Source organism: Myotis myotis, unplaced genomic scaffold (genome assembly GCF_014108235.1).
Source record: "Myotis myotis isolate mMyoMyo1 unplaced genomic scaffold, mMyoMyo1.p scaffold_m19_p_7, whole genome shotgun sequence".
In the NCBI taxonomy this organism is placed as follows: domain Eukaryota; kingdom Metazoa; phylum Chordata; class Mammalia; order Chiroptera; family Vespertilionidae; genus Myotis; species Myotis myotis.
In genome coordinates, this window is record NW_023416379.1 from 21,580,735 (window position 1) to 21,594,218 (window position 13,484).

Consider the following 13,484-nt stretch of genomic DNA (forward strand, 5'->3'; position numbering starts at 1 on the left):
ATGTGCCCATTGTTATGATGAACTGTGTTCAGTTTCCACCCAAAAGAACTGATTTTGCCTTGAAGTCAAAATTAGCTATTATGGAGAAGATGCCCAATTTCATTAATAAAGATGGTTTTAGAAAACCTATGGAATTGTTTTGTAATTACAAAAAGCATACCTCTTTGGAGGGTGGTTGTAAAACAGCATTTTTTTTTCAAATCTTGGGCCATAAATAAATAAATGATATCTTGAAATAGATCTTTATTAGGCCCATGATTCAATAAACCAAAAAGCTAAAAGATACAAATCTCTTCTATAAAGAATCCTACATACATTGCATATATTTAAACTATTAAAACACATGACTAACATTGACAATGGGAATGGACAAACTCAATAGTCCAATCACTTCTAGAGAACACGCCTTGATTGCCACAAGGACTCTGAGGCCATCTCTCTCTTCGGAGGAACTGCTTGCAGCTTTTCTTTAAAGAACTAAATGGTTACATGCATATGTGTGCAATTAAGAGGTAGCCTGGATTTCTATTTCGGAGAGTATGACGCAACTTGCCAGAGTATTAACGTGAAGGAAAACTGGTAAATTCATGTTGAGGGATAAAGCTACACAATGGTATCATTCAAGATGAAATCAGTGACCCATTTAGGTACTAAACACCACAGTCTGCAGTCCCTTTCAATATTTCACACTAGGGGCTTTGGTATGGATAAGGCATTCTCCCATCAAAAAATGCAGTTGCCCTGACAACAAGTCACTGCAGGGATTCTGCATTCTCATCTGACATAACTAGACTGTGGATTTAAAGTTCAGCCGGCAGCTGCTGGCTGGCTCTAGCACAAGCAGATGCTGCTCGTAGCATCAAGTATTCTTTGCCACATGTGCGACCATATGGAGCTTCGGCACACACCAATGTGTAATACTTCCGAACTTTAACAAGGAAGCCAGGTTCCTGTTTTTCCATGTTTTCCGCATACCTAAAAGTCATATTTTGAGGTTAAGCCAGCAAACATGCTCATTCGTGTTTATTTTTAAAATATATGACATTCCTCAGGGAAAAGTATACAAATAAACTATCAACATTGGGCAAGTGACTGAACCTCCCTGGGCTTCAGTGTCCTTGTCTGCAAAACGAGGATAATACCACCTGCTTCCTGCGGGTTTTATAAAGATTGACGATGCACAAAACATACAGGGCTCTCATAAACATTGTCTTATCATCTGATTTTACTTTTGCACTTAAATGCATAAACAGAGAGGTGGCCTCCTAGCCATCCTCACCACACACCTCAGATTCATCTAGTGGTACTTTCCCCAAATGATTTTTCCCATATGGCATGGGACTGCCCTCCACTGTCCTCTCCTTTCTTTTTGCCTATACTATGTACTTTCATGCCAATGTTTGCTCTCTAGCTTTAAGGTTTCTCTATTACTCAGTGTACCTCTTCTCCCCATCTAGACAGAAAGGTCCTGGGGGGAGTAGGGGGCGGAGAAGCCTATGTCTTATATTGCCTCATATATGACAGAAGACATAGCACTGAGCACTGTCCATAGCAGGCACTCACTAGACACTCACTGTTCATTCTTCTTTGTAATTTAGAAGTAGTGTGAAGGGGTATTTTCAGCAGCTTTAGCTATATAGTGTATGAAGTGCACATCTGATTTCTGAAAAATACCACAAAGCAAGCGCTTTTCCTATATTCTCAGTATTTCCTCACACTAAGCTAAAGGCTGAGAGGCTATGGGTAGCATTTCTATTCTGATTAATAGTTATTTACATGGTTTTACCTTCACTTAATATTTAAAATTCCACATTCAGAGAAATCCAGTGAGACTTCAGTGATGAAAAGATCTCTTTATTGGCAATGGAATGCATTTAAAGTGAGCAAGGTCGCCTTCAGTATACAATTTCTAAAATAGGTCCATTACATTATAAGCATTAACGTGTAGAGTTAACTTTGATGTATATATTTCACTAGAACACAAATCTTTTTCCCTTCATAAAAGTATCCCTTATATCTGAATTAGTTCATGGTGAAATTTTATAATGAAAGTCAGCTGCAACTCCAGGAAACAGCTGGTGTTTTGCCTCTTCAATTCCACAAAGAAATATGCAATGCATCAAGGAATAAACTGTCTCAAAACCATAAATTGCTTAAATCTTCTTCATGTGCAGACAACTAACAGTGCATCTTATGGTCGATGTTCAATGTGTGTTCAATTTTACAATATTTTTTGAATTAAAAAAAACAATGTATTACTCAAAAAATGTGTATTCATGCTACTAAAAATATAAAGGGTGTTTTGCTAGATGCTATAAAATAGAACTTAAATACAGTATCCTGGGAAATTATAGTAAATATAAAACAATGATTCTCAACCAGGGAGTTTGTAATAAAATCACTTGGGGAACTTTTCCAAAAGACAGCAACAACCAACACCAATGGAAAGGCTTTGACCCCACACCTAAAGATTCTTTTCAGGTGAGTATGATGTACACCCTAGGTTAAGAATCAAGATAAATAGCCTGGCCAGCATGGCTCAGTGGTTAAGCATTAGCCTATGAACCAAAAGGTCTCTGTTCGATTCCGGGTCATAGCACATTCCTGGGTTGCACTCGATCCCCAGTAGGGGGTGTGCAGGAGTCAGCTGATCAATGATTCTCTCTCATCATTGATGTTTCTATCTCTCACTCCCTCCTTATCTGAAATCAATAGAAATGTATTTTTAAAAAAGAATCAAGAAAAACACAATGACTCAAAAAAACAAGACTCAACCATAACATTTTTGACATGTGAGTGCAATATTTTTCTTCATAAAATAGATATCCAAGGTGTCCCTCCAAAAATATATTCACACTTAACAGCTGATAGCTCAATTGATGTTTATTTTCAGATTTAACCCATTGGCCCCTTTGAGATGCCAACACTCCTAGTTCCCTTTCCAACAACATGGTTCTTGTTTTTATGGTACTTTCTCAGGAATTTTGCCAAAAATTAACTTCCAAGTGAAAATGCTAGTATTTTTTCTCAAAATTCCCTTTTTATAGACCCTTTTGGTGAAGGGGAACAAAATAGGTCATTACTATTATTTTCACTTAACTCCAAAGAGGATTATAATTCAGTTTAAACAGAAGGCTATGAATTGTTTCCAATGACGTGTCCAATACAAGACGTGTCCTTAGCAGGCTATCTTCTTGCCACTGAAATTACTTCCAAATCTTTTCTCCCTCATGTCATTTTGTAGCCATATGTATAATTTTTTGCCTAATCATCCTAATTCTAATTTTATTTAACTGACTTTCTAAATCACAAGTGAAACAGTATGTATCAGCCCTTGTTAACAAGCATTTTCTATCCCCACGAGTGAAGAGAGCAGGCTCTGTGTGCTCAAATACCATCTGACTAGATTTAGGTTAATTCGCAGTATCTCTGAGCTGGATATACCTCTGCAAGGTTCTGGTGGGATCTGTTCATGTAGCCATTGGTCTATGTGCTGATTCTGTAGGACACACAGTAGCCTGGATTCTGAGAAGCATATTCAAAGGGCCAGTGGCCGGATATAAGCTATCAGACATTTCCCACGTAAATGATTTTTCATTGTAGCATATATCATCTGGAAAAATCATAAGGCTTGAACTAGTAGAAATTGTATAGAGAAAGGTCCAGCAGTTTTGCTAAGAAGATCTGTGTCCACTCTTAGCTCTGCTTCACATAATTTGTGTAATATTAAGCAATTCACTTACTAACGCCATGTCTCAGTGTGTGCATCTGGAAAGTGGTGGTAATTCAACTGACCTCGTGGGAGGCTGTGAAACTCTAGCAAGATAATGTATTAAAGTAGCAAAAAAACTTTCATACTTCCCTGTATGAAAGTAAGTCATTCATATCTTAATATTACCAAACTTCTTAATCTTATTACACCATCAACATCTAGAATTCAACATAAATGTCTTAACACTCTTTCAATAAAATTGTTAATAAAATGATTTACAATTTTTATACTTAATAATTATTAATAAATGTGCTAATGCTTTTCAATCTAGTCATCCAACCTTTGAACTACTTTAAAAAGATGTACTAAATTAGGGAGAGAGTTCAGTGGTAAAAGAAGAATAAACAAAAGTAAATATATATTTTTATGTCTGTTGAAAATGGCATTATGAAAGGCCATAGAGTGGAAGGCTAATGGGTGAGCTTGGAATGAGAAAGAATATTTCCCAGAGGATAGTCACCAGCTGGGTTTTATCCTCACTTAGACAAGAACAGGAGGAAATTAGCTTAAATTTCATTTGGTTTATAACAATGGAAGCAAGCTATGAAATCTAACTCCCAAGGAATCTTTTCTTCAAAATAAAATAGAGACTTACTGCCTACCATAGTTTCAATGCAGTCCTATTCAAAGTATGAGAAAATACTAGATGGAGTTTAAGTTGTCCATCTCTATAATCCCCATCGAGAGAAGAAAACAAGCAATTACAAGCCTATTACGTAACAGGTGTTTTCACTTGTATTCATTTCATCTTCACTGGAAATTATTTTTCATACTTCACAAATGAAGACACAAACTCTGAGAATTTAGCTCGCCCAGGGTAATTGAGCCAATAGAAAGCAGAGTTAGACTATACCCCTACTTATCTTCAGAGCCCATCCTGGACACTATACCAACCTGTAAGCCTTGCTCACCTTGGCACTCTTAATTTCTATTCTATATAAAATTACATTATTTTGAAGATTTAGATTATTTACTTATTTATTTAGATTTATGTTATTTAAATTATTTCCAAGATTTAGAGGTACATGAAGCCAACATAAATTGGGAATATAGCTAGTACTTACTGAGCTATCTAATAATACTAGAGGCCCAGCACACAATTAAAATCACATGAGGAGGCACCCCGCAGGTCGTCGCGGGAGTCAGGCTGGATTGGTGCCGTGGGCGGCTGGGACCCGCGCCTGACTTCCACCGCAGGCCTGCCCTGCCCCCCTGCCTGTGTTCACTCCAGAGCTCTCTGAGCCGGCACGATGCAAGCCTCACCTGTGTGCACAACCTCCTCCTGTCTGGTCGTGACCCGTTACAGCCTAATTTGAATATTACCTCTTTATAGATAAAGATAGAGATAGAGGTAGAGATAGAGATGATAGAGATAGAGATAGAGATAGAGATAGAGATAGAGATAGAGATAGATAGATAGATAGATAGATGAAAGATAGATAGATAGATAGATAGATAGATAGATAGATAGATAGATAGATAGATAGATGATAGATAGATAGATAGATATAGATAGAAAGATAGATATGCCAAACATAGAACTCTAAAAGATATCTAATTTAATGATGACTGCCACCAGTTGAGACAAGTTATTACTATTATTATTATTCCCATTTTCAGGTGGAAATAAAAGCCTCAGAACATATGCTAAGAAAGCCCATGCCCAAGAGACTAAAGAAGGAGGCCTTTTAACCCAAGGGAGGCAGTGGAGTCCTATGCATTTCACCCTGCCATGCCCAGGGACAGCGAAAAGCAAGCATATCAGGAACTCAGACCACAGAGCATCCAAACCACAACACAGATTTCACTTCTAGTTTGTAGCAAGTCATAAATATTTACAAGTGAAAAGAGCCAATGGAAATCATCTGGTCCAGTCCCTTTATTTTACAGACAGGGAATTGGAGAACCAGTGTGAGGTTAAGCACTTTCTCTAGGGTCAGAAAGATAATTAGTGACAGAGTTAACAATAAATCACTTCCATGAAAAGACATGCTTTCAACGTGAATTCAATTACCTTGTACCCTCAAGTGGTTATTAAGAACACCCATGTAGCTAGACAATCGCCAGTATTTCTGTGAAGTAGATGTAACCCAAGAGAATCTAAAAAGAACTTTGCAAAATTGAGCAAGCTAAGTCAACAATTTTTAAAATGTGCTAATTTTAGTCAACCCAAAGTTACAGTATCAGCCATGTAAATGCCCAAGTATTTTCATCTCTTCTCTAGCAGATAAAAGAAATATAAAATTTCATTCACACTTGGATATAAGGGTATAATTATTTTTGTTTTTATAAACTGTGGATGACAAATTCCCAAAGAAGAGGATTCTTTTGCATTTATAGCATAACTTTTCCTAGAGGTCAATAATGACAAAATCACAGGTGCCAGTGGTAATGAATTGGTATTAAGAATTCAATAACCAAATAGAGTGTTACAAATGCTTAAAGGGAGTGGGAAAGTATTTTCACATGAGGCCTCTTTGAAAGTTAATTCCTTTCAACAAACTAAATAAATCTGCCTAAAGATTCACAGATTTGCCTTTAGGAAATACTAAATTAGTAAAAGACAGAGAGGAAATATCGGTAAGCCAAAAGAAGTCATACAAAGTTAAAATGGAAATGGGTAAAAATACAAACAACCACTCAGTCAAGAGTCAATAGCAAATACCTACTAATCTGCCACATAATAAAGTGAAACAGAAGGTGAACACATGAAAAAACAACGAGAACTAAAGAGGAGAGTCTGTGGAAATGCATCCTGATGACAAACAGAAAAGCTATTTCCCTCAGGGGGAAAAGCACATCAATTAAAATATATTTTGCAGTATTTCATGGGGGTGGGGAGGAAGAAGATATACTGACAGAGAAGAGATGATTCTAACAGTTGTCAAATCATGTAGTTTGAAATTTAGAATTCCCACAACTTGCTAAGTTTAACCCTGAAATCTTATACATTTTCAGAAATAGAAACCCTCTCTCATACTTGACATTTCAGAATGTGTCAATGCTAAAATTTGGCATTTAATGGTGTCATTTTAGTAAAAAGAAGAGAAACTGGGCTGGGCTGCAATGTCCATTTAACGTAGCATCTAAAGTCAAGTGTTCATACTATGAGTCTCGTATAGGAAAATCAATTTTGAATGACTATTTCATGGATATATAGTACCCTGCTTCAAGGACATTTCATGGTTATTCAATGACAATTATGCTTAGATTTCCTTGTCCTAGGAACTGTTCCCCAATTAAATCATTCAGATTTATGAATGCCACCAACAGAAAAGAATAGTAGCATCTAATTTCGTGGCAAGAAAGACGTTCTGTTCAGTAGCAAGTAGAAAGCATAGCCATTTCTTTCCTTCCTGCATCTATTGGTGAGGATGATTGACAGTGTTTGTTCACCTCAACTTCAGATTTCTCCACAACAGGTGATTCTCAAGATGGTCTCCCTAAATGCAATGAGTGACATTCTAGGTTTTATTTGAAACTCTGACTGTCTGGAAAGTGTTGGCTTGTTTAAGATTCCTCAGCAACCAGAGACCTAACAAGATGATCAACAGATTAACAATTGTGTATTGTTAGTGATTTGCATAAATTTATTTAATTACTTTATTTAACAAACACTGTGTACCAGACACTGTTCTAATTACTTACAAACATTAAACCTCTTTGACTCACTTAATGCTCATAAGAACTCTATTGGGTAAGAACTATTATGCCCATGTTCCAGATGAGAAAAACTGAGGTTCAGGGAAGTAAATAATTTTCCCTAGGATACAGCTGATAAAAGTAACCCTGTCTTAAAACTCAGTAATGGTCAGTCAACCTTTTTGCATGATGCTCTATCCTTTTCTGGGCCTCCTCACTAAATAATTCTCAATGAAAAATCATTCAGCATGCAACACTGAAGACAAATGGCCTAAATAATAATAGTTGGACTTATTAAGAGCTTTCTGTGTGTCAGATACTGTGCTTAGTGTTAACAATTTTATAAAAAAGAACTGATGTTTATTCTTCAGGATAAACAATCATATAAAGAAGGTACCATTACCATTTAAATGACAAAGTTAAGCTGTGGATGACAGTTAACTTTCCACAGTTAAACAACTAATAAAGGAAAGAGAGGATTCAACCCTGGCTCTTTGGAATGAAGAACCCACCTACTTACCATGAATCTGTTCCTTTAAGAAGAGATGACTAAGAAATGGTGATTCAGTCTGGCTATTTTTCCTTTTTTCCTCTTTAACATCATATGCCATAAACAACTATTTATTATTATTGAATAGGACATATCATGTTAAAACAGATGAGTTAGGTGTTTACTTTATCTCTGAGAATTTCCTAATAATTATCTTCAAAAAAAAGGAGTGTGCTAAACTAATTGATAACCCCAGCTTCTATCAGAGGATACCCAATCCTTACTGGTAGGTGATAACAATAATAATATTACTAAAGAAAATGGAAATAATCACTTCCCTCCAAAATTTTAAATTTAGGGTAAAGTCCCATATTTGGCAAAGCTTAATTAGGGTCATGTTTATTGCATAGGAAGAGATCAGCTGGACAGTGGGTCTCATGACAGAGAGACAGAGATGAGCTCATATTAGAAGTGTGGTTTTAATATAAATTACCAAGAATTTTCAGTTTTACAATATCTATATCTGTATGCAAGTGGTCCATGCTGTCATATGACAATACAAACATTTTCAAGTCACAATTTTAAACATTTGTACAAGATCAAAATACAAATCAAAAACTAGGAGTCTCAAGTAAATAGAAATCACCAATAATTTTTATTATAATACCGTCTTTAGTGCAGATGAAAGTATTTATCTTTGTCATTTTATAATTTTAGAAATTATTTACCATATATCATACTTTTAGTAGTAAATATTTTTTATCATTACATGATTAAAATTTAAATTAATAATGTAATGAATATTTTGAATTTTAGTAATTTCATTAAATATATTCATGATCATGGCACTGATTTTTTAATCTGCTTAGCTTTATAATTTTTATTACAACTAAAAAGTGTACTATCAACATTAAACTGCAATTACAAACTTTTTCTTGGTTTGAAATAGAGTGCAGACAATAAAATTGATTTCTCACAATACTACTCTAATCAGTATGTTCTTGAAACTCACTTCAAGTGACATACAACATAATATAATATGAAAACAATATTCTTTTTTCTGAGAAAGTACCTTGGTTTGTATCAGAGAAGGACGGAGGCTTTTGGATATAGCGATCTGTAAGACCTATGCTAAGGAATAATTAGCATTTAGCGAATGGCTTTTCAAAACATAGGAGTCTTTAATTCTATGAAAAAGATATACTTTTCTTATATTTTATAAATCATCTCTGCTAAGGAAAAAAGAATGAAAAGGAGGTAAGTTCTTAAGATAACTTCTAAATCTATGAATTTTACTATAGAAATTCATTAAAATTATTGTCAACTGCCATAGGCTACAAATTAAAACTCAAAAGTTACACAACCTAAATGTTGGAATTTACTTTTCCAGTAAACCTTCTTGGTCTTTTTTGTATATTATCCTACTTGAATTCATTTTTAAATTAAATGTCTCATAAAACTTAATGAACTTTAAGATATTTTAGGGTTTAACAAGCTCAGGAATTTATTATAAGCAGTATTCTTAAATAATAATAGAACTTTAAAATCTGGCCACCAACCCTCTGCCCTGCAAAAATGAAGGCTCATCTCTGACCTGTTGCCCTTCCCTCAAATCCCCTTTGCTGGGGTAAAGAACTTTTGCCCTTTTATAAACTTCCAAACACTGCAAAAGATGTTCCAAAGCCTTTCAAGTCACTGAGAGTCCTCTTGATACCTAGTAAAGACAGCAATGTAGACCAAAGAAATACTTAATTCTAAGCACACCCTTAGATATAGATGCTCACACATCTGAGTATTACTAGGATGTGCTTGTCAAGGGACATCTACTAAAAATTCTTAGATGAGATACCAAGCAAATGTCCTACGTGGAGGTCAGAATACATGCTCCCTTAAATGTAGACAATTATTTTTATTTCATTCAACTTAATCATGAACATTAATAAGGAAAGGATAAAAATGAATTAGTTTAAGTGATTAAAGACTTTGCATCCTATCAAATGAATCAAGCACTTATTTTGTGAAACATTTGTTCTTATTTCTGAACCTATGGTTTTTTATATGTCCCTTAAGTGAGGTTCCAGTTAAATTTACTGCAAATGACACACAGTAGTATATGCTTACAGTTTATAAAGTGTGGGGCAAAAGTAAGTTTATAGTCATTCGTATGGAAAATAACACAATAATTAATAAATAATAATACAAGAATACATTCTGTGTTTTGTGGATTCACAACTGTAAGCCTACTTTTGCCCCACACTGTATAACTACAGCATTCTCTTTTCTAAGAAAGACTTTTCCTTGGTATCAGGAAAGAACTTAGGCACTGTATTAATATGTAAAGCTAGAATTTGCATTTCCCTTTTACAAGTAAGAAGCAGAAAAATTACATTGTACAGAGGTAAATGACTCATCTGCAGTCATATCAATGCTGTCTTCTGGTGGCAAAAATATTCTACGAATATTTAGATCAACTTACTAATTCAGTAAACATTTCTCAACCTGCTCCTCTTGCCTCTCTAAGTAGTTATGAATCATTCTGTAAATGAAAAGCAGGTATGTGCCACAGGACCAATATATTAGAAAATGACAAATTTATGTCATTTCTTAGAATACACTCAGTATTTCCATTCTTACCAAAATGCTTTGAGGTTGGTAGGGAAAGTGTTATAACTGACCACACCTTTTGCAGATGAAGAAATCGGGGCCTACAATGCACATTACCTCAGAGAGAATTACCTGAGACACAGTTAATTAAAGAGTCGACCTGCGAATCATACCTATATATTTCCCTCTAGATTCCAGAATCGACAAGTTTACTCCTTTCTCACATCCACACTATTTCATTACCTAGTCTGAGGGCTGGCAAAAAGTTGGCAATGTCTGGCCTCCCAAATGTTTACAGTGTTTGATATGCACTATTTCATTCTATCTTATTCCTTCCTGTGTCTTGGTCCTGACTCCTACCAAGTCAGTTTGGTTGAGACCATGGATATCTTCAGCCACCGTGGAAGAGCCAAATAGTTACCTAGCACAGAGCCAAGGACCTGTGGGGGTTTTTAAATACTTGTTCATTCACCAACTACAGGCAAAAGTTTTGGGAGATCTATCCCTGAGGGAGTGGGGGGAATTATATGCCACAGGCAAACTAGGCTTATTTACTACACAATTCTGTATTTTTTAACTTCTGTATAAATTCACTAATTTTCTTGTTTTCCTAGTTTCAAAAATACTGTAACTGTTATTTTTATGAGAATATTCAGTATTTTCAATGAAGCAGATATTCTCAAACAATTTTGGTGGGGAATGGAACCTTCCTGGATATAATTTATCAATGCATAAATATATTATTTTAAATTGGAATTCCAACAAATCCAATTTTAGAAGTGTTGTCTAAGAAATAACTAGAGCTGTTTAAATGCATCCCAAAACTTTTCCTTCAACATGTATAATTTAGGACAAAAATCCAGAAGACTAGCTACAATCCAGGCCTTCTCCTTAAATTCAGTGACTCTCAAGGCAGTGTGTGTGTGTCAGATAAGCCAGTTCCTTGTTCTCTGAATAACTTTCACAAAATGGAAAACCACTTCTGTATATGTTTTACCATTGTCATTTTTAGAACAATTTCTACTCCATTCAAACAAATTCAGTTTAGCCTGTGAGTGAGTCACATACCTTTATTACATGATGCTTTTCCTGAAACACAGGAATCTTAAACATTTGGCACCAATATGTTGTACCTTTGTTTGGGACGGGGACCTGTCTTAATAAAAAGGGGGGGAGAACACAAAGTCACATTCTCTTGACAAGCGATTAAATACAAGTAAAAGTTCTTCTACACTTTCAATAATCCCACTCCTACAGTCATAAAACCTGAAGTAACTTACGTTCTGATTTACCAGCTCAAAGTATGGTATGGCTGTAGGCAACACATTGGTTTTCTCAGGATTCAGCAGCCGCAGACTCTTGGTGCCACGATTGGAGCTGTGGTACTTGGGACCGTCTTCTCCCACGTCTTCATGGTGGTAGGCCCAGATCACTTTCACAGTGCTCTCCTGCGATCAGACATGGACACAATTATCTCAGGAGAAGTGAATAAAAGAGAACAATAACATTTGGAATTCTCTACCATTAATTGTGTAAATCTAATTTGATCATTAAGTATCCAAATAGACAAGTGTGTGCGTGTGTGTGTGTGTGTGTGTGTGTGTGTGTGTGTGTGTGTGTGTGTGTGTGTGTTTGGGGGCGGGGAGGGAGGGGACAGAAATTGTCTCTCTCAACAGGCAAGATTATGTGTTCCAAAGCACAGTGAAAGACAACTGACAAGTAGGTATGCTTTCACGCATTCAGAAACTACAAATCATTGTCATGCTAAACCTCCAAACCAGCAATTGGTAGTTACCAAGCAAATATTCTTGTTAACCAGCAGAGATTTTGGAAAATTAAAAGCTGTTTTGATGCCACAGACAATTTAGGGAAAATAAATAAATATAATGGAAATTAAAATTATTTTCCAGGTCAGAGTTTTTACTTTCACAGGCACTAGCCCAGTTATATGTGTGAATTTACATAAAATGCAAATACAGGAGGAACTTCTGATTCTGAGTTTGTTTGTTAACCTTGAATCTATTTAATAGTCACTTTATGAATCTTGGGACTTTCTAAGGAATCAGTCCATTATTCATTTTGATTTTAGAAGTTCATGAAGGTGAATCAGTTACAAATCAGATGAACTGCTGTATTCCAACTAAAGGAAGTACTGTCATAGGACATTGGTTTCCATTTAGTAACCAAGAGAGATTGCCCAAAAAGTGGTGGGGCTGGAAGGAGGGTTTGCTGGGTATAAAGGAATTATTTAGTTATTCCCCACCCCCGCCCCCCGTAGATAAAGGTGTCTTTGTCAGATCTTTGTAATAAGAACTTTGAAAATAAATAATACAGCAAATGCTATTTATTTTAAAAGTTATATTCTTGCTCTAGCAGCTTTGTCTCAGGGGATAGAACATCAGTCTGTGAACTGAGGGGTCCCAGGTTCGATTCCAGGCAAGGGCATATACCTCGGTTGCAGGTTTAATCCCGAGCCCTGGTGGGGCACATGCAGGAGGCAACCAATCTATGTGTCTCTCTCACATCGATGTTTCTCTTTCTGTTTCTCCCACTCTCTGCTAGTCTCTCTTGAAATCAACAGAAAAATATCCTTGGGTAAGGATAAAAAAAAGCTATATTCTTTCTTAATAAGTCAAATGACTATGATTATTATTCCATTAAAGTATAAAAAGTGATCCATGTCTTTGCATGTGTTTTTTCTTCCTCTTTTACTCTTTAAGCTGGATGTTAACCAAAACAGCTTCAGATTTTTACATTCCTATTTGTAAAGCTTTGATTTACCAAATAAAAGAGATAATTTTACTGGTCCTTACAAAGTGAAATTGATCTAAGATATTTGTGGAAACTCCCAAAGTACCACATGAATTATATAGCCTCTAAATATTTAATTTTCATATGTATAAAGATATTACTTTTTGCATGAGATCTGCCAATAAGAAATCTTGTGTAATATGTTGATAGGCAATTTTAATCAGT

General features: G+C 35.6%; 1 protein-coding gene across 1 annotated transcript in view; it reads right to left on the bottom strand.

Moving 5' to 3' along the window:
- MOXD1 (monooxygenase DBH like 1) overlaps nt 1-13,484 on the bottom strand; it is a 79,745-nt gene that overhangs the window by 43,331 nt on the left and 22,930 nt on the right. Inside the window, exons 3-4 of the mRNA XM_036317960.1 lie at nt 11,789-11,956; nt 11,577-11,660 (exon numbers count right to left, since the gene is read on the bottom strand). Of these exons, the coding sequence (XP_036173853.1) occupies nt 11,577-11,660; nt 11,789-11,956 (252 nt within the window). The remainder of the gene's footprint in view (nt 1-11,576; nt 11,661-11,788; nt 11,957-13,484) is intronic.